Source organism: Caretta caretta, chromosome 3 (assembly GCF_965140235.1).
Source record: "Caretta caretta isolate rCarCar2 chromosome 3, rCarCar1.hap1, whole genome shotgun sequence".
NCBI classification, from domain to species: domain Eukaryota; kingdom Metazoa; phylum Chordata; order Testudines; family Cheloniidae; genus Caretta; species Caretta caretta.
Genome location: NC_134208.1, coordinates 6199597 through 6224443, shown reverse-complemented (window position 1 = coordinate 6224443; position 24847 = coordinate 6199597). Strand labels below are relative to the sequence as shown.

The following is a 24847-nucleotide window of genomic DNA, read 5'->3' as shown; positions in this document are numbered from 1 at the left end:
CCAAGAGAAGCAGGACAGAGATTGGAGTAGAGCCCAGGTCTCTGGTCCTTGATCCTTAAGAGTCCAGTAGTAGGCTCTAGATTACCAAAATAGCTGTTCGGCATGGAATGGAGTGTGGAACTGGGGTTGTGTGTGTGTGTGCTGTTGCCCTCTAGATGCAGACCCAAAGAGGTATCCTGTGTGTGTGTGTATCTCTGTCCCTGTGGATGGGGTGCTGTGTGGGGATCCCAGTATCCTAAGGGGAGTCACTGCCCCATGGTTGGGGCTCTGTGCTGTTTTATCTGGTGTCCTGGGGTGGCGTTGTGGCCCTGTGGATGAATGGGTGCTGTGTGTGGGGACCCTGGTGTCCTGGGGGAGTCCCTGTCTTTATGGATAGGGGAGTGCTGTATGTGGATCCCGGGGGGTAGCTGCTGCCCTTGTGGAGGGAGAGGACTGTGTAGAGGGGATCTCAGTGTCTTGGGGGCTCAGTGACCTGTGAATGGAGGGGTGCTGTGTGTGGGGGACCCCAGTGTCCTGGGTGCTGAATGTGGCCTTGTGGATGGGGGGGCAGTGTGGGGAACCCTGGTGTCCTGGAGGAGTCACTACCCATGTGGATGGGAGGGGGGTCACCTCATGGGGCTCCCTGGTGGGGAGGGTCTATCATATCCTGCATCCCCGTGGGACTCATTCTTATCTTCCCCATGACAGTGTGTGGCCCCGCCCCACGCTGGCACAGCCCGATGGAGGGGCAACTAGCGGCCTGTAACCTGAACAATTATTACACTTATAAGATTATATATTGGCATGCAACATGCACTGTCAGCTAACAGCTTCTTTTCTGAGAGGCCTACTTAACTGAGAACAGGGAATGTGCTGAAACAAACAGAGAAACATTATTTACTACTGACAACGCTAACTGAAATCCTAGGAAAGGATCAACAAGCTTAACACTTAAACAAGTACAGTAAAGTGGATCCATGCATTTCTCATACTTACAACTTGTGGAGACCATTGGAAACAATGATAGAAGGGAAAGTAAGTGGTGCCCATCAGAAGAGAGGTCCTGATTCAGTTTACACTGGTTCAGGGACCTGATGAACCTGGGAACTAGGTGGGGTATTTTATACCCTTTCTTATGGCTATATACCAGATCTGATTGTTTACCTTGATTATAATGAGGTCAATAGCTGCCTCTAGCCATATGTGGCCTTGGGCATGTCCATAATTAAGCTTTGAGCATTAATATTCACTATTTACATTATTTTTAAATAATTCCTATACATAAATGGGGTCCAGCTGCTTAGGTGCTGCATAGCAACCAAATTGCCAAAGCTCCCCCAGTTCTCTTCTTGCAGAACTCCGGGGTACACTGGACCTGTGTGGTTATCTAACCACTCCCACAAGGCCTTGTGGTATCTGACGGGGCTTCTCTTCTTAGGTCAAAAGAACAGGCATCAAGTTTAAAATAAACAAAAGGAAGTATTTCTTTGCACAGACAACCTGTGGAACTCCTTGCCAGGGGATGGCGTGAAGGCCAAAACTATAATAGGGTCAAAAAAAGAAGTAGATACGTCCACAGAGGATAGGTCTATCTAGGGCTATCAGCCAAGATGGTCAAGGAGGCAGCCCCATGCTCTGGGTGTCCCCGAACCTCTGGCTGCCAGAAGCTGGGACTGGAGCACAGGGGGTGCATCACTTGGCCATGGCACATGCTGTTCATTCCTTCTGGGGCACCTGGCATTGGCCCCTGCCGGAAGACCGGAGACTGGGCTCGCTGGACCTTTGGTCTGGCCGCTCCTACGTTCTGCCTGCCCTCGGCTGCTGAGCCCCAGCCCCTCCCACCACCAGCCCAGCAAGCCCCATGGCCCCTTACACGCCTCTGCCTCTGTTTCCCCCCCCCCCCACGCACGTGCCCAGCGAAGGAGCCACGCCCCCTGCCAGGGCTGATGCTGCTGTCATGCCCCTGCACCGACCAACCAACGGTCACCCTGCGTCCCCACGGGCTCTAGGACCCAGAGGAGCCCGGCCCTCAGGGCAGGGCGGGCGCGCCAGAAGGGGCGTGGCCCGGGAGGGGGCGTGGCCCGGGCAAGGGGCGGGGCCCGAGGCGGCGCACTATGGCAAGGGGCTGAGCGGGTCGCGGCCCGTCAGAGCGGCCCAGGCGGTGGTCATGGCCCTGGCGAGGCGGCTGGTGCTGTTCGACGTGGGCGGGGTGCTCTTCACCCCCAGCCCGCTGGGTTTCTTCGGCCGCTACGAGGCGTCGCTGGCCCTGCCCAGGTAGGCGCTAGCCCCCGCCCGCCCGCGCCGGCTTCTCGGCGTGCCGGGGGAGTGAAGCCCATAGAAATGATGGGTAAATTTTGTGTGTCTTGGGGTCGCCCGCACTGCGTTCTCAGCGCCCCGGCCTTTGCTCCAACCTGCACGGCTCAGGGGCGGAGTGGGGTTGGGGGGTGCGGGGCACTGTGGGGGCTGGGGTACGTGGAAGGCGTGTGGGGGGAGGGTTAGGGAACCTGTGTATTTTGGGGGGCCTGTGGGGGGAGGGTCAGGGAACCTGTGTATTTTCAACCCCCCCGCCCCCCAAAATACACGGGTTCCCTGACCCTCCCCCCACACGCTCTTCAACTCCCCAGCCCCCCAAAATACACGGGTTCCCTGACCCTCCCCCCACACGCTCTTCAACCCCCCCGCCCCCCAAAATACACGGGTTCCCTGACCCTCCCCCCCCACGCTCTTCAACCCCCACGCCCCCCAAGAGCGTGGGGGGGGAGGGTCAGGGAACCTGTGTATTTTGGGGGGTGGGGGGGTTGAAGAGCATGTGGGGGGAGGGTCAGCGAACCTGTGTATTTGGTGGGCGGGGGGGTTGAAGGGCGTGTGGGGCGAGGGTCAGGGCACCCATGGAATTTGGGGTGTGGGGGTTGAAGGGCATATGGGGGAAGGGTCAGGGACCCTGTGTATTTTGGGGTGTGGGGGGTTGCAGGGCATGTCAGAGGAGGTTCAGAATGACCTTGACAAATTGGAGAGTTGGTCTGAAGTCAACAAGCTGAAATTCGATAGAGACGAGCTATGCTTAGGAAGGAAAAATCCAGTGCGGAACTACCAAATGGGGGGTTACTGGCTAGACAGGCCGTACTGCTGAACAGGCTCTGGGGTTACAGTGGGTCACAAGTTCAATGAGAATCATAAACATGATGCAGTGGTAAGCAAGGCTAGTATCATTCTGGAGGGCATATTAAGAGGAATGCCGTGGGTAAGATACAGGAGGTAACGGTCCTGCTCCATTTAGTGTAGGTGAGGCCTCAGTGGGGGTGTCCAGTTCTGGGCACCACCCTTTGGGAGAGATGTGGTCAAAGTGGAGTGAGTCTAGAGGAGAGCAACAAAAACGAATACCTGACCTGTGCGGAAACATCAAAGCAACTGGGCATGTTTAGTCTGGAAGAAAAGAAAACTGAGGGGGAACCTGATAAGCCTTCAAATATGTTAAGGGCTGTGATAAAGAGAAGAAGTGATTTCTTTTCTGCTGAAGGTAGGACAAGAAGGAATGGGCTTAATCTGCAGCAAGGGAGATTAGGTTAGATATTAGGGGAAAACTTTCTACCTCTGAGGGGAGTTAAGCTCTGGAACAGGCTTCCACGGGAGGTTGTGGAATCCCCGTCATGAGATTCCTCTCTAAGAAGAGGTTGGACAATCCCCTGTTAGGAACTGTCCAGGTTTACTTGGTCCTGCCTCGGCACAGGGGGCTGGACCTGTTGAGGTCCCTTCCAGCCTGACATTTCTGTGATCCTCTTCCTCTTGGATAGAGCAGCGCAAGGTGCTTGGGTGTGGGAGGCTCCCAATTTCCATATATCTTGACCCGAAGGGCTTTTGTTAAAGAATGAGAATGCTTATATGTCCTGGATGGAGGAGTGCTGGGCACTTTTGGGAGATGGGAAGGGAGTGGTACCTGTTGCATGTTAGGGGCCATCTGGTGTTCTACTGGGTCTCCTCCTGGGTGGGAGCCATAGTTTCTGGGTGAGGGCCAATGTGGGATCCTCGTTTGCAGGACTTCATTCCACGTTCAGATCTAGTAATTTAGATTTGTGGCCTAAATCTGTAGCTTTCACGTGAGTCTCAATGTCTGTTCTGCGAAGTGCAGCAGTTCTGAAATTACGGGTTTGATGTATATGTGCCTTATGCTTTTAAGAAAGCCAAATTAATTTATAAGGATTGGGGGAAGTTCTAGTGCAGAAAAAGAATGTGTGGTTTGAACGAATTCATTTGCCCTCATCCCCTTTTATTAGGGGGTAGCAAAGGGAGCCCTGGCTGCATTTCTAATGTCTGATTGTTAATAAACAAGAAGACTTAAACAAATAGAGGTGGGGGAAATCACACTTCAATTTGGGAGCAACACTGTACTTAGGTTAAGGAGAAAAAGCTGGAAAAGAGGGTGGAAAAAAAACTATAATAAGGGAAACAGCTTTCCAATATAATGAGCCAAACTTGGAGATTATATGGAAATTGCATGTCAGTGAATGGGGCTAACGAAGTTTAGATAGATCTCTCTATTTTTGATTTAAGGCCAGAGGGGACCATTATGACCATCTGGTCTGACCTCCTGCAGAACACAGGCTGTAGAATTTCACTCAGTGATTCTTGCTCTGAGCCCACCTGTTCTTGGTTTGAACTGGCCCCGTGCTCCAGGCGCGCGCGCTCTCTCTCTCTACTACAGGTTTGAATGTGGAATGCTGTGCTGGGAACTGGGTCCCACGTTGTTCACCAGGCCCAGATTGCAGGGACTGCAGCATTGCTAACCCCAGGATTTTGGGATGAGAGAACCCGTGCCCCAGATCCCCAACATGGTGTGTTATGGATACATATCATTCTGATATAGAGTTGCTAGTGTCTGGTTTTCGACCAGAATGCCCGGTCAAAAAGGGACCCCGGCGGCTCCGGTCAGCACTGCTGACCAGGCTATTAAAAGTCTGGTTGGCAGTGCAATGGGGCTATGGCAGGCTCCCTGCAGCTTTCGGAAGCAGCGGCATGTCCCCCCTCCGGCTCCTAGGTGTAGGGGCAGCCAGGGGGCTCCGTGCACTGCCCCCACCCCAAGTGCCAGCTCCGCAGCTCCCATTGGCCGGGAACTGCGCAGAACAGCATGCCTCTGCTTAGGAGCTGGAGGGGGGACATGCTGCTGCTTCTGGGAGCTGCCTGAGGTAAGTGCTGCCTGGAGCCTGCACCCCTGACCCCCTCCTGCGACTCAACCCCCTGCCCCAGCCCTGATCCCTTACTGCCCTTCGAACCCCTTGGTCCCAGTCTGTAGCCTCCTACTACACTCCAAACTCCTCATCCCCAGGTCCACCTTGGAGCCTGCACCCCCAGTCGGAGCCCTCACTTCCCCACCCCAGGCCGGAGTCCCCTTCCTCACTCCAAAACCCCCAGCCCAGAGCCCCTCCTGCACTCCAAATCCCTCATCCCTGGCCCCACACCAGAGCCTGCACCCCCAGCTGGAAGCCCTCACCCACCCCCTGCACCCAACCCCACTGCCCCAGCTTGAACCTTCTCCTGCACTCTGAACTCCTCATTTCTGGCCTCACCCTGGAATCCGCACCCCCAGCCCAGAGCCCGTACTCCCTCCCACATCCCAATCTACTGCCTCAGCCCAGAGCTCCCTCCTGGACCCCAAACCCCTCATCCCTGGCCCCACCCCACAGCCCTCACCCCCTCCTGCATCCCAGTCCACTGCTTCAGCCCGGAGCCCCCTCCTGCACTCTGAAGTCCTCATTTCTGGCCCGACCCAAGAGCCCGCACCCCCAGCTGGAGCCTTCACATCCTCCTGCATCCCAATCCCCTGAGCCAGTGCGATGCAAATGAGCGAGTGAGTGAGGGTGGGGAGAGCGAGCGACAGAGGGAGGGGGAATTGAGTGAATGGGGGACAGGGCCTCGCAGGGGGTGGGGCAAGGGTGTTCGATTTTGTGCTAGTAGAAAGTTCGCAACCCTACTCTGATAAGTAAGCTGGAGAAATGCAGGCTTGGTGGAACTACCATTAGGTGGATACATAATTGATGAAACAACCACGAACAAAGAGTAATGGAATGATGTCGGCTTGGAGGGAGGTCTCAAGTGGGGTCAAGCTCATGCTCAAATAAATTGGTTAGTCTCTAAGATGCCACAAGTACTCCTTTTCTTTTTGCGAATACAGACTAACACGGCTGTTCCTCTGAAACCAGACAACACAATGAAATTCAGCAAAGACAAGTGGCAGGTGCTACGCATTGGGAAGAAAAAACAGATGCACAAATACAGGATGGGAGATAACTGGCTCGGCAGCAGCACTGCTGAGAAGGAGCTGGGAGTTGTGATGTATCGCAACCTTAACATGAGGTTTTTTACAACAGCAATGTGATACTGTTGCGCAAAAAAAAAAAAAAAGGCAAATGCAATTTTAAGTTGCATTAACCGAGGCACAGCGTGCAAGTAACAGGAGGTGATAGTACCACTCTCCTCGGTTCTGGGCAGGCCTCAGCTGGAGGACTATGTCCTGTTTTGGTCACCAATGTCTAGAAAGGATGAAGAGAAACTGGAAAGGATCCAGAGGTGAGCGACAAAGATGATCAAAGGGAGGGAACACAAGCCATGCGAGCAAAGGCTGAAGGATCTGGGCATGTTTAGTTTGCAAAAGAGGAGATGAAGGGGAGATGAGAGTGGTCTTCAAATCCTTGAAAGGCTGCCCTAAAAAAGATGGAGAAAAGCTGTTCTCTCTTGCCACAGAGGGCATGGTGAGAGGCAGGGGGTCAAACTCCAGCAGAGTAGATTTGGATTAAATCTCAGGAAAAACTTCCTCATTGTAAGAACAGCAGGACAATGGAGCAGACGCCTGGGGAGGTCGAGGAAGCTCCTTCAGAGGAGGTTTTCAGAAGGAGGCTGGAGCCATCTGCCTTGGATGGTTTAGACCAGGGGTTGGCAACCTATGGCACGCGTGCCAAACACGGCACGTGAGCCAATTTTTAATGGCATGCTGCTGCCTGCCGGACCGGGCAGACAGCAGCATGCCACTAAAAATCCTGCCCGGTCCGGCCCGCTCTTCTCTGCCCCCTGCTCTCTTCTTGCAGAGCAGGCAAGCTTCCCCCTTCCCTTGCTGCCCCTCCTCCTCTTCCTCCCTGCGGCTGATCAGCTGACGGCTCTTGCTACGGAGGGGAGAGGTAAAAGCCTAGCTGCAGCCCGCTCTGTGCTGTGGGGATCTTGGGGAAGGGGGTGGAATCAGGGCATATCCCCTCCAGTCCCCTGCTGTGAGCCTCTCTGGGCAGGGGGCTGGGAGCACCCCATCACCCCAGCCCGCACCCCCAACCCTCTGCCCTGACCCCTGCACCCTCCTCGCGCACCCCCAGCCCGCTGCCCTCACCACTGCACCCCCCCCCCACAACCCCAGCCCTGACTCCGGTACCCCCAACACATACCCAGCCCCCTGCCCTGACTCCTGCACTCTCGTCACAGCCCCCTCCCCTGACTCCTGCACCCCCCACACATACCCAGCCCCCCCACCCCATGCCCTGACTCTTGCACCCCCCACATCCCCACTCCCACCCTGAGCACCAAACAGGAGCTCCTGCACACACCCCCACCCCCCACATTCCCACCTGCACCCCTCGCACCAAATGGGAGCTGCCCAGGTAAGCACTCCACACCCCAACCTCCTGCCCTAACCTTGAGCTCCCTCCCTCATTCTAGCTCCTGGCCAGACCCTGCACCCCAACCCGCACCCTGCTCCTTCACCCCCAGCCCTGTTCTCAGCACACGCCCACCCTCATCTCAGTGCAGAGAGAGGAAGAGAATGGCTAGAACCAGGGAGAAGGTAGGTACCTACTCTATGTGGTTAGGGCCGGGACTCCAGACAGGCAGCAGGCTGAGCGGGGCCGGCAGCCTGGACCCTGGCTGGACCCTGGCTGAGCCGCTCAGCCCACTGCCGGTCTGGGGTCACAGTTGCCAGCCCTACTCAGCCCGCTGCCGGTCAGGGGTTCTGGCTGCCGGCCCCTTGCCAGCCGGGGTTCTGGCCGAGGCCTCACTCAGCCTGCTGCCGGCCTAGGTGAATGGAACCCCAGGCCGGCAACGGTCTGAGCGGGCCGGCGGTGTAAGATCAGCATTTTAGTTTAATTTTAAACGAAGCTTCTTAAACATTTTGAAAACCTTGTTTACATACGACAATAGTTTAGTTATATAATATATAGACTTAGAGAGAGAGACCTAAAAAACGTTAAAATGTATTATTGGCATGCAAAACCTTAAATTAAAGTAAATAAACGAAGACTCGACACACCACTTCTGAAAGGTTGCCGACCCCTGGTTTAGACACAACAAATCCTGCATCTTGGCAGGGGTTAGACTAGATGACCCTTACAGTCCCCTTCTAGCCCTATGATTCTGATACCTGTATAACTATAGAGGTATAACTGGTAACACATTCCTGTGAAATCAAGGTTTCAGACTAAAGCCATGTGATGCTCCATGGCTGTGTGCCCTGCATTGTCCTCTCTCAATAATAAGCTAAATAAAAAGCGATTGTGGAGAGAGTTGGTTGAAATGGGCCAAAAAAATAGATTTTGCTACGCTGTGACTATGGTGGAGTCTGTGGGTTTGAGCTCGTTTCCGCTTGGCTTGACCTTTATTAGTAGACATCTTGCTGTGGAAGGTGGAAAGACTCCTATTTGGGCTGGAGGAAGATCTCTTGGTGATTCTGAAGGCAGGCTTTGGTCCTTAATTAGTAAACTCTTGCTTCGCTCTCATTGAGGCTGATGGTTGTGTGCAAGGTGTCAATATCAAGAGAGGGAAAATTGCTCTTGTAGTGAGCCAGCCATTCCCAGTCCCTAGTCAAGCCCAAATTAATGGTTTGCAAATGAACTGTAGCTCTGCAGTTTCTCTTTGAAGTCGGTTTTTGAAGTTTTTTTTGTTGCAGGATGGCTACTTTTAAATCTGTTATTGAGTGTCCAGGGAGATTGAAGTGTTCTCCTACTGGCTTTTGTATGTTACCATTCCTGATTTGTGTCCATTTATCCTTTTACGTAGAGACTGTCTGGTTAGGCCAATGTACATGGCAGAGGGGCATTGCTGGCACATGATGGCATATATCACATTGGTGGATGTGCAGGTGAACGAGCCTCTGATAGTGTGGTTGGGTCCTATGATGGTGCTGCTAGAGTCAATATGGGGACAAAGTAGGCAACGGGGTTTGTTACAGGGATTGGTTCCTGGGTTAGTGTTTCTGTGGTGTGTAGTTGCTGGTGAGTGTTTGCTTCAGGTTGGGGGGCTGTCTGTAAGCAAGGACTGGCCTGCCTCCCAAGGTCTGTGAGAGTGAGGGATCATTTTCCAGGATAGGTTGGCTCACTACAAAAGCAATTTTCCCTCTTTTGGTATTGACACCGTCTCATCAATTAATGGGAGTGGATCACATCCACCCTGACTGAATTGGCCTTGTCAGCGCTGGTTCTCCACTTGTAACGTAACTTCCTTCTCTTCATGTGCCAGTGTATTTATGCTTGCAACTGTAATTTTCACTCCATACATCTGAAGAAGTGGAGTTTTTACCCATGAAAGCTTATGCCCAAATAAATCGGTGAGTCTTTAAGGTGCCACTGGACTCCTTGTTGTTTTTGTGGAGACAGGCTAACATGGCTACCCCTCTGATCCAGAAATTTGGAGTGGGGACATCACAAACGAGGCCTTCATATATAAATTTCATGTAATTAGTTACTACACAGTACTGTCCATCCATGTTATAGGTTACTCTTATTGCTGGTTGTCACCATCTGGTAAGCTTCACGGGACAGGAGTGGCTAGCTTCTCCTACAAACAACTTACGTACCACATTACGTGTTTCATGATGTCTACTTGTTACCTCCCCTTGTATCTTGAGCCAGGTGCCTTGGGCGAAATATCCCTATTCATCCCTTCTGTCAAACCCTCTTTTCTTGGGTCAGGATGTACCTGTGTTAATCTTCTGGAGTGTGATCCCCCGTATCGGTTGCTGCTTAGGAGTGCCTGTGTTTTGCAACATTAGCAGTGCCCTTGCCAAGGTTGTGTATGGGATAGTAAATTTCTTAGCATCTGCTTTAATCCATGGCCTGACTTTGGTTCATGACATGGCTTGGCTTTGCTGACTATGGTTTGGGCCTTAGGTCTTGGACCAGGCCTCGTGCTCCAGGGTGTGTCTCTCTCTTCCACACCTTTTATCCCAAAGCTCCCAGCTGCATGTGTATTCATGTGCAGCTGGTGAACGCTTCACTCTCCATTGAATTGTAGCCCAGCTCTTGGGATGAATTTGATAGCTGATTTACAGTGCGCAAACAGTTGGCACAGAAAGAAGACTACTGTATCCAGATGCAATTGCAGGGGGATTTCTGCAGTATGTAATTATATCTGGGTTGTAGTAACCAAACATCTCTTGCAGTAAAATTGTGTCAGAAGGACAAGATAATGATCTTAACTCGACCTTTGAAATGAAAAGATTGATCATCTCTGATTTGGTCACTGTTCCTTAAAGTAAGACTAAATTGGAAAACGGCATTGCCCTAGAAATAGTACATTTCATTTTGTTTCAAGATTGCGCACAAGTGAATCTTTCTTCGTTCAAGATAACAAAGATCTATCAGTAATGTAATTTTTTTTTTTTTTGTGGTAGAGCTTTTAACATGGTACTTCAAGAATCTCTTTCCTTGGCAAAAAAAATCTTGCCACGTGCATGTTAAGATGCTTCCTTAAAAAGAAGCCTGAGATGCCATCATGCAATAAATTAATAATGGAAGTAGGGGGCATGTTCTTGCCAGGCTTCTTTTGCCAGGTTACACACAGAACTCAAACTGTAAAAAGCACCCAGGATTTTTAGTCTGCTATGCAGCAAATGCACTGTAAAGGCAGAAGATGATGCATAGGAAAGCAGATGAGAGACGAGCTGACCGGAAATATAATCTTGTTAAATACCTGGGAGTAAGTGCATCTTTGGGATCATCACCTGGGAGGAATTTTGCCCCAGTGTCCTAACAGTTAACATAGTTGTGGCTGTCTTCGTTACATGTATAATGATAGGCATTTTTTTCAGGGATTGAAGGGTTAAATTCTCATTACCACTTTTTTATAGGCACCTATCTCTGAGGTATAGGAGGGCTCACAGAATTCAGTGGGGCTACCCTGGGGCCAGAGTGTAGCCCTAAGGGGGTAGGATGCTGTGCTGAAGCAGCTGCGTTGGGCGTAGCTCCTCTTACAGTAACTGGGCTTATTGCTTGGTATCCATTCTCAGCACAAAGAAAAGGAGGACTTGTGGCACCTTAGAGACTAACCAATTTATTTGAGCATGAGCTTTCGTGAGCTACAGCTCACTTCATCGGATTCGTACCGTGGAAACTGCAGCAGACTTTATATACACACAGAGAATATGAAACAATACCTCCTCCCACCCCACTGTCCTGCTGGTAATAGCTTATCTAAAGTGATCATCAGGTTGGGCCATTTCCAGCACAAATCCAGGTTTTCTCACCCTCCACCCCCCCAACACAAATTCACTCTCCTGCTGGTGATAGCCCATCCAAAGTGACAACTCTTTACACAATGTGCATGATAATCAAGTTGGGCCATTTCCTGTACAAATCCAGGTTCTCTCAGCCCCCTCCCAAAATTATTGAGACGTTGGTTGTAACTGTGTCCCTTGTTCTCTTTCGCTGTATAGAGTATGGGGGAGAGGGAACTCTGCTTGGCAATCTTTTAGATGGGATTAAAGTTGCTATTAATTGTTCTCTTTTGGAGAAAAGTCTAGTTTTGGTGGGCTGGAGTTGTTAGGAGTTGGAGTCGTTTGCTGTAAGATGAAATGAAACCCACACAAGAGTAGCAAAGATCGCAAACATGGCTTCTGTCTCTGGGGCTGACTCTCACTTGCAGCTTTGCTGCTGGAGAAACGCAGACCCAGCACGTGGTCCAGTCAGCCATCTAATACCTGGCAAACTGTTATCAGCGTTGGGCCCTTTGAGACGTTGCCTGTTGTGGCCGGTCAGCTCAGACTCAGTGCTGAGGTACAGGCTGGCGTTGTCTTGGTGGCTAAGCCAGGCTCTGATTACACAGAAGGCAAAAAGAGAGGAAAGAGAAGCAATAAGATGGGGAAGAAAAATGACTTATTTTTTTTTGTAGTGTGGGTGGGAGAGAGGGAGTGGGAAACATTAGAACCCAAGTCTCATATTATAGATGTTCAGGATTCAGCTGAATCATCTGGAGGTGGTGATGTCATCTGGCTACCCCTCTGGCCTGGTCAGGATCCCTTTCAGGATCAGGACAATGAAGGTCCAGTGATGTGATGGTGGATTCTGGGGTCCCAGGAAGAGATGGGGGTGGCAGCCAAGAAGATAGCGCTTGCTCCTTCCAGTCCAGTCATGTACTGACTCCCAGATAAACATGGTCTAAGATGTGGGGGCAACCTCCTTGCATCAAAATTAATCATTAAAACACATTTTGAGGACTTTCATTGTGAACATTTCTACGGTCTTTCAGCTTACCAGGAGCCTTGCAGACCCATTAGCACAGTTCTAACATAAACAGTCCCAGTTTTTACCAATCTGTTGGCCTCTAACTTCTGGTGACTTCTACAGTTTTATGTAACAGGCTGAACTGAATTTTTATGATCATAGACAGCTTCAGAGAACAGGCCTCTGTATCACACAGAGCAGAGGTTCTGGGGTTCCACACCTGAGAAGGGGATCTCTATATACACCATTCAATGTTCTGTTAATACAGGGTTGATCATATTGGTGGCGGGTGCATGGAAGAAGAATCTGTTCACCCTGTGGTGAAGTAGAATCCACTGGCAGGAGTGTGAAACTTCTGCCCACCTACACCCTAGCAGCCTCTTTGGTTAGTACAGTTGGACATTGAAAATCAAGTTTTCCAGTCAATATAATTACTGGTTAAAAATTGACAGATGCTAAAATTAGTGGGCGGGGGGGGGTTTAACTTTAACTTGTCCTTCTGCGCTGCCCCATAGTTCAGAAATCAATATGTGGGAGCTCTAAATGGAGAGGGTAAGACAGTCCCCCAACCTGAAGCAAATACTCACCAGCAACCACACAACAAAAATACTAACCCAGGGACCTATCCTTGCAGCAAAGCCCATTGCCAACTCTGTCCACATATCTATTCAAGGGACACCATCATAGGACCTAATTACATCCGCCACGCCGTTAGAGGCTCGTTCACCTGCACATCTACCAATGTGATATATGCCATCATGTGCTAGCAATGCCCTTCTGCCATGTAGATTGGCCAAACTGGGCAATCTCTATGCAAAAGAATAAATGGATGCAAATCAGACGTCAAGAATTATAACATTCAAAAACCAGTCGGAGAACACTTCAACCTCCCTGGTCACTCAATTTCAGACCTAAAAGTCGCAATTCTCCAACAAAAAACTTCAAAACCAGACTCCAGCGAGAAACTGCAGAATTGGAATTAATTTGCAAACTGGACACCATTAAATTAGCCTGGAATAAAGACTGGGAGTGGATGGGTCATTGCACAAAGTAAAAATTATTTCCCCTTGCTAATTTTTCCCCTACTGTTACTCACACTTTCTTGCCAACTGTTTGAAATGGGCAATACTGATTTTCACTACAAATGTTTTTTTTTCTCCTGTTGATAATAGTCCACCTTAATTGATTGGTCCCATTACAGTGTGTATGGCAACACCCATTTTTTCATGTTCTCTGTGTGTGTATATATATCTTCCTACTGTATTTTCCACTGTATGCATCCGATGAAGTGGGTTTTAGTTCACGAAAGCTTATGCCCAAATACCTTTGTTAGTCTCTAAGGTGCCACAAGTCTTCCTCGTTTTTTTAAGATGATTTTGTTAACTGCATTTTTGGACATGGTTTTTATATTTTTCATATTATGGTCAGCCCCAGACACCCCAGCTGAGATCATACGCATAGTAGTACAGTCCCTACCCTGACCAGCTCGCAAGCTAAGTAAATAAGACACAGGGTGGGAGAAAGGAAGTATCCCCATTTCACAGATGAGGAACTGGGCTATTGCCGCTGCGTGCTTGGCAGAGCCAGGAATTCAATCTGGATCTCCTGAGCCCCATCCAGTTTCTAAGCTACGAGGACGAGCCATCTTGGTACGACGGGGCTGTCTTTCCTCTCACGGCTTGGCTATGATGAATGTCATCCACGTACTCTCTTGCCCTGTCTGTTTTTCTTGCCCCACCTTTGGGGAAACGAATGAAGTTGAACATGCTGTCAAGTGGCGTCAGCCGTTACTGTGTCTAATCCCTGTTCTGATATCCCTGATCCTGGCAACTTGCACTCCCCTATGGCAGACCAGCAAGTGGCCATAAGAGGCCTTGCCCCAGCACAGCTGCAAGAAAGGGAACTGGTGCCAGATGGAGCTGATGCTGGAACCTCAGAAATGTCGGAGAGCTGGGTTCTTAGCGGAGGAGACCCCTGAAAATTGAGCATTTTGCGGTGCCCTCTCGTTCAGGCAGGCCTAGCCCTCCTCCACTGTGGTTAATCTTTGCCCACAAATCAAGAGCTGAATGTGCAACACCCTCCCAGTGTCTGGAGGGTGCAAGCACCAGGCTAAGGCTGTGCTGAGCCGTGTGTCCCCGCACCGGTTGTGCATGCAGCCGCTGTCCGTGGAAACCCCTCAGCGCCAGGGCTGGAGTCTCATAACACTGGTGGGCAGCAGGGGGCTTGCTCCTGGCTTGGTACCTTGCACTGGGCAGCAGAGTGGATCCTGTGAATGCGTCCTTTCAAAGGGTGTTGCAGCAGCTGTGCAGCATTAGTTAAAACACATAGAATCATAGAATATAAGGGTTGGAAGGGACCCCAGAAGGTCATCTAGTCCAACCCCCTGCTCGAAGCAGGACCAATTCCCAGTTAAATCATCCCAGCCAGGGCTTTGTCAAGCCTGACCTTAAAAACCTCTAAGGAAGGAGATTCTACCACCTCCCTAGGTAACGCATTCCAGTGTTTCACCACCCTCTTAGTGAAAAAGTTTTTCCTAATATCTAATCTAAACCTCCCCCACTGCAGCTTGAGACCATTACTCCTCGTTCTGTCATCTGCTACCATTGAGAACAGTCTAGAGCCATCCTCTTTGGAACCCCCTTTCAGGTAGTTGAAAGCAGCTATCAAATCCCCCCTCATTCTTCTCTTCTGCAGGCTAAACAATCCCAGCTCCCTCAGCCTCTCCTCATAACTCATGTGTTCCAGACCCCTAATCATTTTTGTTGCCCTTCGCTGGACTCTCTCCAATTTATCCACGTCCTTCTTGAAGTGTGGGGCCCAAAACTGGACACAGTACTCCAGATGAGGCCTCACCAATGTCGAATAGAGGGGAACGATCACGTCCCTCGATCTGCTCGCTATGCCCCTACTTATACATCCCAAAATGCCATTGGCCTTCTTGACAACAAGGGCACACTGCTGACTCATATCCAGCTTCTCGTCCACTGTCACCCCTAGGTCCTTTTCCGCAGAACTGCTGCCTAGCCATTCGGTCCCTAGTCTGTAGCTGTGCATTGGGTTCTTCCGTCCTAAGTGCAGGACCCTGCACTTACCCTTATTGAACCTCGTCAGATTTCTTTTGGCCCAATCCTCCAATTTGTCTAGGTCCTTCTGTATCCTATCCCTCCCCTCCAGCGTATCTACCACTCCTCCCAGTTTAGTATCATCCGCAAATTTGCTGAGAGTGCAATCCACACCATCCTCCAGATCATTTATGAAGATATTGAACAAAACCGGCCCCAGGACCGACCCTTGGGGCACTCCACTTGATACCGGCTGCCAACTAGACATGGAGCCATTGATCACTACCCGTTGAGCCCGACAATCTAGCCAGCTTTCTACCCACCTTGTAGTGCATTCATCCAGCCCATACTTCCTTAACTTGCTGACAAGAATACTGTGGGAGACCGTGTCAAAAGCTTTGCTAAAGTCAAGAAACAATACATCCACTGCTTTCCCTTCATCCACAGAACCAGTAATCTCATCATAGAAGGCGATTAGATTAGTCAGGCATGACCTTCCATGACCACAGTGGTAAAGCACTGGAATGGGTTACCTAGGGAGGTGGTGGAATCTCCTTCCTTAGAGGTTTTTAAGGCCCAGCTTGACAGAGCCCTGGCTGGGATGATTTAGTTGGGGTTGGTCCTGCTTTGAGCAGGGGCTTGGACTAGGTGACGTCCTGAGGTCCCTTCCAACCCTAATCTTCTATGATCCCTCTTTCCTGGTTGTCTGAGCCGCCCTCAGGTCCTTGCAATTGTGAACGTTTAAATTGAAAAAAATGCTTAGAAACAAACACCAGTGTTATCAATCAAAGTGATCAAAAGGTTAAAATTGGATTCCACCAAGCATATAACAATGGCTCTAATGCAGCAGCAGAGAACAGAATGCCTCCCGGTGCATTACTTAAAACACCAAGTGTCAACAGCACAAGTCAAAATATGTTAAGTAAATATCCGTAAATCAAACTGTCAGGTCTCCAGCAGGACTTTTTATACTATGCTCGATGGAAATACTTTTCCTCGGTTTGTGTGTGTACCGTGAAATTGACACTTACTGTTTTTTTTAAAAAAAAATAAAAAAATCAAACCTTTCCAAGTGTAGCCATCTTCAAGGATGTCTAAGGACTTAGTGTGGCCCCTGGAAGAAGAAGGTGAAATGGATCAGGGACCAGGGACCAGGGAAGGAAACATGTCAACAGAGCAGTGACTATTTGGGAGCATTGGAACCTATTTTCTTTGGGTTGCTGGCAACCAGAGTGGACAATACACTAGAAAACATGCTGCAGGGGTTTAGCCTGCGTTGGCAGGGAGCTGGACTGGCTGCGATCTGATTATTTAAACAGTCTTAAGGTCAGCAACAAACTGGAGCAGCCCCACTTGATCTGTGATGCGACTTACCATTCAAAAGGCCTTTATCCTTTTAGTTCCTCCTGTCGCTTCTCCTGTTTCTTTTGATGTGTCAGACTTTCCGTTACCTGCTGGATCCTGGCGAGACGGGAGCCAGGTGTCTGAGAAATTGTTGCTCCAACCCTTGATAGAACAAAGTCTTCCAAAATGGCTGGAGGGGCCGGAAGGATTAAGCTAATGAGGGAAGATTAAATGAACTAATGCAGTTTAAGATGTGCATTTAGCTGCTGCTAAAGCAGATGGGATTGTGGCACTTTCTTCAGGGGTTTTCAGGGCGTAATCGGGGCCGGGGGGAGGCATTAGTTTGGGTGGGGTAGCTACACGTCGGCTCTGTAGTCTGACCAGCAAGGCTTTGATGCTGGTGGGTGGCCAGTGGGAGGTGAGGGCATCCAGCATCTCACAGGATTGAGCCTTAAATAGGGGCATTTTTTAAAAGTTCCCTCCCGGCCCTCCGTTGTGGGGGCTGGGTTAGTCATTGGTGTGGATGGGTGCCCTCACTGAGGTCCTGCTGCTGGGGGTCCCCCCTAAGGGGAGGCGCATTGGATCAGAGGCACTGCAAGAATCCTGCCTCTAGGGCAGTGGTTCTTACCCCGGGGCGCACGCACCCCCTGGGGGTGCAAGACGCCCTTTCTGGGGGTGCGAGACAGGCCAGATTTTTTTTAGAAGGTAAATCATCGAAAACACAAGTTAAGCCCAGGCACGTAAGTACAACTACTTGTTTCATCAAACCTGTGTGTTTATTAACATCATACATTTTTTAGCAATTACTGTAATATACGAATAAAAATATATTTAGGTTTAAAGAACTGACCTACTTCAACGATTTTTGATAAGGGGTGCGAGAACATATTTTGAGAACCAAAGGGGTGCAGGCTGCAGGAAAGGTTAAGAACCCCTGCTCTAGAGGGTGAAAGTGCCACCCTGTGTGCTGCTGTGAGAGGTGCAGAGAATTGGAAGAGAGAGGACGGTCTAGAGCAGGGGTGGGCAAAGTACGACCTATGGGCCGCATCTGGCCCATCGGACCTTTTAATCCTGCCCTCGAGCTCCAGTCGGGGAGCGGGATCGGGGGCTTGCCCCAGTCTGCATGGCTTCCAGAAGCAGGAGCATGTCCCTCCTCTGGCTCCTACGTGTCGGGGCAGCCAGGGGGCTCCGCACGCTTACTCTGCCCAAGCGCCGGCTCTTCAGCTGCCATTGGCCAGGAACCATGGCCAATGGGAGCTGCAGGGGTGGCACCTGCGGGTGGGGCAGCACGCAGAGCCTCATGGCCCGTGTCGTGCCTTCACATAGGAGCTGGAGGGGGGACATGCTGCTGCTGCTGCTTCCGGGACCGCTTAAGGTAAGTGCCGCCTGGACCCTGCAACCCTGAGCCTCTCCCCATGCCCCTACCCCAGCCCTCATCCCCCTCCCACTCTCCGAACCCCTCGGTCCCAGCCTGGAACACCCTCCTGCACCACAAACCCCACATCCCCATCCCCACCCCAGAGCCCGCACCCGCAGCCAGAGCCCTCAGCCCTACACCACCCCCACATCTCAACTACTTGCCCCAGCCCAGAGCCTCCTCCCTCACCCTGACCACATTTCTGGCCACACCCTGGAGCCCGCGCCCCCAGCTGGAGCCCTCGCCCTATCCTGCACCCAACCCCCAATTCTGTGAGCATTCATGGTCTGCCATACAATTTCCATACCCAGATGTGGCCCTCAGGCCAAAAAGTTTGCCCACTCCTGGTCTAGAGGTTAGAGCACCAGCGTGGGATGTGGGAGACCAGAAATCGATTCCTGCTCTGCCACAGACACCCACTGTGTGACCTTGGCCAGGTCACTTAATCTCTCTCCAGTCTCCATCTGTACAATGGGGTGATAGCGCTTGGTGAGGTGCTGAGGTACTAGGGTAATGGGGCCATAGAAGTATCTAAGATAGTCACAATGAGTAGAGTCCTGCAAATCTGCGGATATCCGCGGACCGTGTTTGCGGATCGGATGCAAATGCAAATTTTGTATCCGCACAGGGCTCTAACGTTGAGGCCCCAATCATGAAACAACTACAGTTAATAATAGATTGCAAAATACTTTACAAAAGGAGGTCACGACCATCCCAATTAAGCAGATGGGGAAACTGAGGCACAGGGAGGTGACGTGAATTTCCCAAGGTTGCCCAGCAGTCCCAGTCTCCTGCTCTGTCCACTAGGCCATGCGCTGCCTCCCAATACAAATCAGTGACGGGATGAAATGAAGCAAAGGGAAAATCTGAGATGAACATCACAAAAGCTTTCCTGATGTAAAATCTGCTAGACCACCAATATCCTTTTAGCAGAAGTGATAGAAGCTTCAGCACCTGAGCTCCAGTTCTGGACCGTACAACGTATGGGAAAGTATTGTGAGCAACACTGCAGTGGCAAGGGATGAGCCAAGCTTATTCTTTAATTTAACTTGACTGTAGTTGCACCAGGGATTAATTTAGCCCACTAGCTTAATAGGTCATTTTCATCTCTAATGTTTGACTTAGAGGCCCTGTGCTCTCAAGTAAGATGACGTCTTTTCTGTAAGTGACTTTCCCTCCCATGCTACAGGGTTTTATTCTGTGGCTTGCGGGACCAATGGGTAGATGGTGCGCAAGGAGAGTAATATGCAGCTTTCTCTCTCAGCACTCTGCAGTGTCAACAGGAGACAAAGGAAAAAACGTTTCCCCCACTTGATGAATCAAAGATCCATGGGGAGTGAGAAGCTTTCTTGGCAGTCCCTCTTTAGAATAGAACTGAACTGCTGAATGCGTTCCGGCCCGTGCATGGACAGCGCTCGGTCCTTGTCTTGCAGGAAGTTGTAACTTGACAGCAGCAGCCTGGAGCCAGTTGCTGCTTGTTCGTTCCTTACTGTAACGTATTCATTCATTTTTAGGAACTTTTTGCAAAATGTCGTTGTTGGAGCAGGCCCCAGTGGTCCCTATGCCAGAGCAATGAGAGGAGAGATCACTGTATCTCAGGTAAGAGATCATCTCAGCTGAGCGCTGAGAGAGTTGAGCAGATGGGCAGGGCATGACATGTGTTGGACACAAGCTGTGCAGATGTCCTGCCAAGACAAGGTTTCTTCTTGGCTCACATGGTGAAGCTATTGCCTTTGGGCCACGAAGGGGCTAGGTTTGAATCTTGACAGCGGTAACTTTGCACTTTCACGCTTAGCTAGTCTGGCCTCAGGATGGGCTTAAATCTGCTATAGTTTGGCAATTTCACCATGAGAAATAGCCTCCACCAGTGGTAGATTAATTACTTGGCTTATGTCCAATGCTATTTAATTAGATCTAAAACACAATGTACTTGGTTTCTCTATACCTTCGGGCTAAGTCCTTTCATTCCTGCTTCCTGGGGGAGAGGGGTCTTTAATACTAGCTTATTGGTAACCCTTAAACTTCATTAGGAAATAGTTAATGCGGAGCGTATGTATTGACGGGACTCAGAGTTTTTAGTGACTTCCTCATTTTGTGTTGACATATAACTTGATCTCCTTTGGGTGATGGGAACTCTGTGTTTTTAAGCTGGTTTCTGAGCTGGAAGAGGATTGCAAGAGGTTTGCTGCCTCCTCAGGGGTTTTGCTCCCAGAGAAGTTCTCCATAGCACAGGTCTTTGAGGATATTATGACACAAGGAAAGCTCAGTACTGCTATTCTGCAAGCTGCTGTAACTCTCAGGAACAATGGTAAGTGATGGCTACTTGCTGTTAGCATTCCTTCCCACCCAGCTATGCTACACCAGTAACCACGTTCAGGTGCGATCCTGGCCCGTTCTTGTTACCAAAGAGTTTCTCTTTGCCTGTGTGGACAGAAAAAATAGGTTCATAGATACACTGAAGGGCCATGTCTCAAGCCTGGTATGTCACTAGGTTAAAATGTGGTTAGGAAATGAGCTTACTTCTTGCCACTGTGGACAGAAATTGCTTGGACTAAAACCATGTTTAAACCTGGCTAATGTTTGCAGTGAAGACTAGATCCAGTTTTCTTCCTTCCATAGACCCACTGTATTTGATTGCCAATATTTCTCCAATGACTCTTTTTAGTGCAGTTAGTCTTTGACTTGCATCTTGAAGGCAATGCAGGCAGAATCTCTGGCTTGCCCATGCTAGAGTTTGTGTGGCTGTCTTGTGGATTTGTACTCCACCCCAATGTTTGTCCCCGACAGTGGTACAGCAACCGTGCTGCAGGCTAACTGGTGGTCACCCCATAGGAGGGTTTGGACCAGCACAGTCCCTCCCGTGTTGGGTGTTGCTCAACCACAATGGAGAATAACCATGTTGAAAAATGGTCTTAGCAACGTTGTTCTCATCTGGATCTCTGCTCTCATTTCCCCCCCATCGCCCCAAACCCCATCCTGTTCCTTGTGCTCTTCCCATTCCCCTCACTGACTTTCATTTCCTTCCTGGTCTTTCTGCCATGCTGCCCTCCTCTGCCATCACGCAGGTGGTTCTCTTCCTAATCCCTCCTGAACACTTGCTGCTTCCAGCAATCCGTCCTCTCTCTCATCACTAATAACCCTACACCCTGCCTCCCCTGAACTGATGGCTTGTGTCTCATCTGGGATCATCTTGTCTCGCTTGGATTGCCATCCCTTCCCAGAGAACGTGTCTCTCAGTAGAGCTCTATTCCCTATAAATGCATAGCTGTGCCTGTTACCTTTCTGACCGTGGCTGTTCATAAGTACATAAGAATGGCAATACTGGGTCAGACCAAAGGTCCATCCAGCCCTGTGTCCTGTCTACCGACAGTGGCCAATGCTAGGTGCCCCCAGAGGGAGTGAACCTAACAGGTAATGATCAAGTGATCTCCTGCCATCCATCTCCACCCTCTGACAAACAGAGGCTAGGGACACCATTCCTTACCCATCCTGGCTAATAGCCATTAATGGACTTAACCTCCATGAATTTATCCATTTCTCTTTTAAACCCTGTTATAGTCCTAGCCTTCACCACCTCCTCAGGCAAGGAGTTCCACAGGTTGACTGTGCGCTGTGTGAAGAAGAACTTCCTTTTATTTGTTTTAAACTTGCTGCCCATTCATTTAATTTGGTGCCCCCTAGTTCTTATATTACGGGAACAAGTAAATAACTTTTCCTTTTTCACTTTCTCCACACCACTCATGACTTTATACATCTCTATCATATCTCCCCTTAGTCTCCTTTTTTCCAAGCTGAAAAGTCCTAGCCTCTTTAATCTCTCCTCACATGGGACCCGTTCTAAACTCCTCATCATTTTAGTTGCCCTTCTCTGAACCTTTTCTAATGCCAGTATATCTTTTTTGAGATGAGGGGACCACATCTGTACGCCGTATTCAAGATGTGGGCGTACTATGGATTTATATAAGGGCAATAAGATACTCTCCGTCTTACTCTCTCTCCCTTTTTTAATGATTCCTAACATCCCGTTTGCTTTTTTGACTGCCGCTGCACGCTGCGTGGACGTCTTCAGAGAACTATCCATGATGACTCCAAGATCTTTCTCCTGATTAGTTGTAGCTAAATTAGCCCCCATCATATTGTATGTATAGTTGGGGTTATTTTTTCCAGTGTGCATTACTTTACATAATAATGTTCCATCCCTGGCCCAAATGTATCCTGAATTCCCATGGCGCACCCTTCCCAAAGCGCTGGTTGCCGTTGATCTCTGGCAGCAGCAGATAGCCATCTCTCATCAGCAAACCATTCCAAATCCTCTAACCAATGAAATCGTGAGACTTAGATGCGGCTCTTTATTTTCAAAGTACTTCCCTGATATTTACTTACCACCACTTGACTAATTAGATATTTTCTCTGTGCGTTATTACCAAATAAATCAGGCATGCTGTCACCAAGCCAACAACAATTAACTAAACAGTCTAGCAATCTCTGTAACACTGTGTCGCTTTGGAGGGCATTAACTCCAGAGGAGGGGGATATTATAGTTACTATGAGCCTGACCCAAAGCCTGTTGGCTTCAGGGGAAAGAGTCCCACTGACTTAAATAGGCTTTGGATCAGACCTGGTTTTCATTAATCCTGGGAGCAGCTGGATTTATTGGAAACAAACAGAAAAACCCAATCCTCAGTTGGGACTAGGCCAAAGAGACCCGAGCAACCGAACCACCGCCTTAGAAAGAGACTGCATCCAAATCTGCATGGAGCGGCTACCTTAGAGGGACTGTTCAGTCTCCCAAAATGAAGTCCTGCCAATTTCTTCAACCCAGTGGCCAGAAGCAGAAACCTCTGATGGTGGCCAGATTCCATTCTGCCTACCTAAATTCCACCAACAGTCTCACTGGGACATGGGATTTGTCTTCACTTCCTGTCCCAAACTGTTGTATAACAGTATAATAGCTCTTCATCTAACAACCTACCTGACTTTAAGATGGAACTTGGTAAATTTCTGAACAGGATTACTTGACTGGGTGGTGTTAGAAGGTCTTGATTGTGCACCCTTTGCTCAACAGGGAGTCGTCACTCGAATGGTCCCTCCTGACTTCAGGAGTTAGACACCTTGAATGAGTAGAGCCTCACAAAGTTGGGACCTTCGTTTGTAAAGCTCTTTGAGATCCTCTGTGGTTAAAGTGGACATACAGATATAAGATGTGTAATTGCTGATAGACAGCTGGGTGATGGAAAGAAAAGGATTCTCCTTAATCGTTCCCAGTCGGAATAGCCCCTCGACCCATTTAATCATCTGTCCCGTTACAGGGTTCAGGACGTGTGTGCTCACAAATAACTGGATAGATGACAGCCCTCACAGACACCTCACAGCTCTCACGCTCTCTCTGCTGAAGAGACATTTTGATCTGGTGATCGAGTCTTGTCGCATCGGTCTGAAGAAGCCGGACCCTCGAATTTACGAGTATGCACTGGGCGTGCTGAAGGCGAAACCTCAGGAGGTGAAGGCGCAACTTGCTTCTAGTTTAGGGACAATGACAAAGACTGCCCAAAGCGACCCAACTAGACATAGGCATGGGGCCTGGCTTTCAGAAAGTGCTGGGCACACCTGTTGGCTGTGAACCAGGGCTTCTCAAGTTGGGCACCCAAAATCAGTAGACACTGATGTGAAAATCTCTTGGCCCAAATCACTGGGGAATCACAGCAACGTCCCCTTCCCCCCCATTCTCCCCAAAACTCTCCTCTTCCTTGACTGACTCCAGGTTCTGAATCTCTCCTGAATTCAGGTTATTTTTCTGGATGACATTGGAGCTAACTTAAAGCCAGCCCGGGAAATGGGAATAGCCACCATCCTTGTCAAGGACACTGATGCTGCCCTGAAGGAACTGCAGGACCTGTGTGGAATTCAGGTATCTAGTGGCTAAGTGCGATATGCATCTGTGTATTTACTGTCTCCTTCCTCTGGACAGAATACATAGTTCAGAGTTTAGATACCACAAAGCTGGGTGCTGTAGAAATATCCTAACCCTATTGTAGATAGGGACTCCTGCTCTTGCCTAGCGTACTATAATTTAGAGCAAAATTTCCATAGAGTGGCTCTCTTGACCCTGCACTGTACAATGTTTTTCTGAGGGATGCTATAAGTGTGGTTGTGATGCTGATTTTATTCCAAGGCCTGTTTTTGTTCGCGGACTCAGAATCCCTTGCATATTGTACCTTTAGGCTGAAATGTCATGGGCTTGTCCTTTCAGGGTTCCGGTCAAATTGAGCCCAGGTCTAGATCACTCCTGACTTGGCAAAAACGAAACCCAGATCAGATGAGGCTGCCCGAAAGTAAAAATCCCCTCATTTCGCCCATCTCTGTTCGAGACAGAGGGCCAAATTGGGCTGTCAGTTATGCCACTGTCAATCCAGAGTAACTCAGGTGTAGTGATGGCGTTACTAACGCCGCTGTCAATCCAGAGTGAGAGCAGAACATGGTTCCGTTACGATGCACCTGGGTGAATGTAATAAAACGGGAGGAAGTCGTGGAAGGGTTAATCCTGCTGCTCTAATCGGTTAGAATTCTGTAGAAGAGGTAGC

The 24847-nt window shown here is 49.7% G+C and overlaps 1 protein-coding gene across 2 annotated transcripts in view; it reads left to right on the top strand.

The window, feature by feature from the left end:
- Positions 1–2063: 2063 nt before the first annotated feature.
- EPHX2 (epoxide hydrolase 2) overlaps positions 2064–24847 on the top strand; it is a 111426-nt gene continuing 88642 nt past the window's right edge. For both annotated transcript variants that reach the window (XM_048845879.2, XM_048845877.2), the window contains exons 1-5: positions 2064–2253; positions 19781–19865; positions 20415–20574; positions 23576–23766; positions 24052–24174. In XM_048845879.2, the coding sequence (XP_048701836.2) occupies positions 2147–2253; positions 19781–19865; positions 20415–20574; positions 23576–23766; positions 24052–24174 (666 nt within the window). In that variant the 5' untranslated portion in view covers positions 2064–2146. The remainder of the gene's footprint in view (positions 2254–19780; positions 19866–20414; positions 20575–23575; positions 23767–24051; positions 24175–24847) is intronic.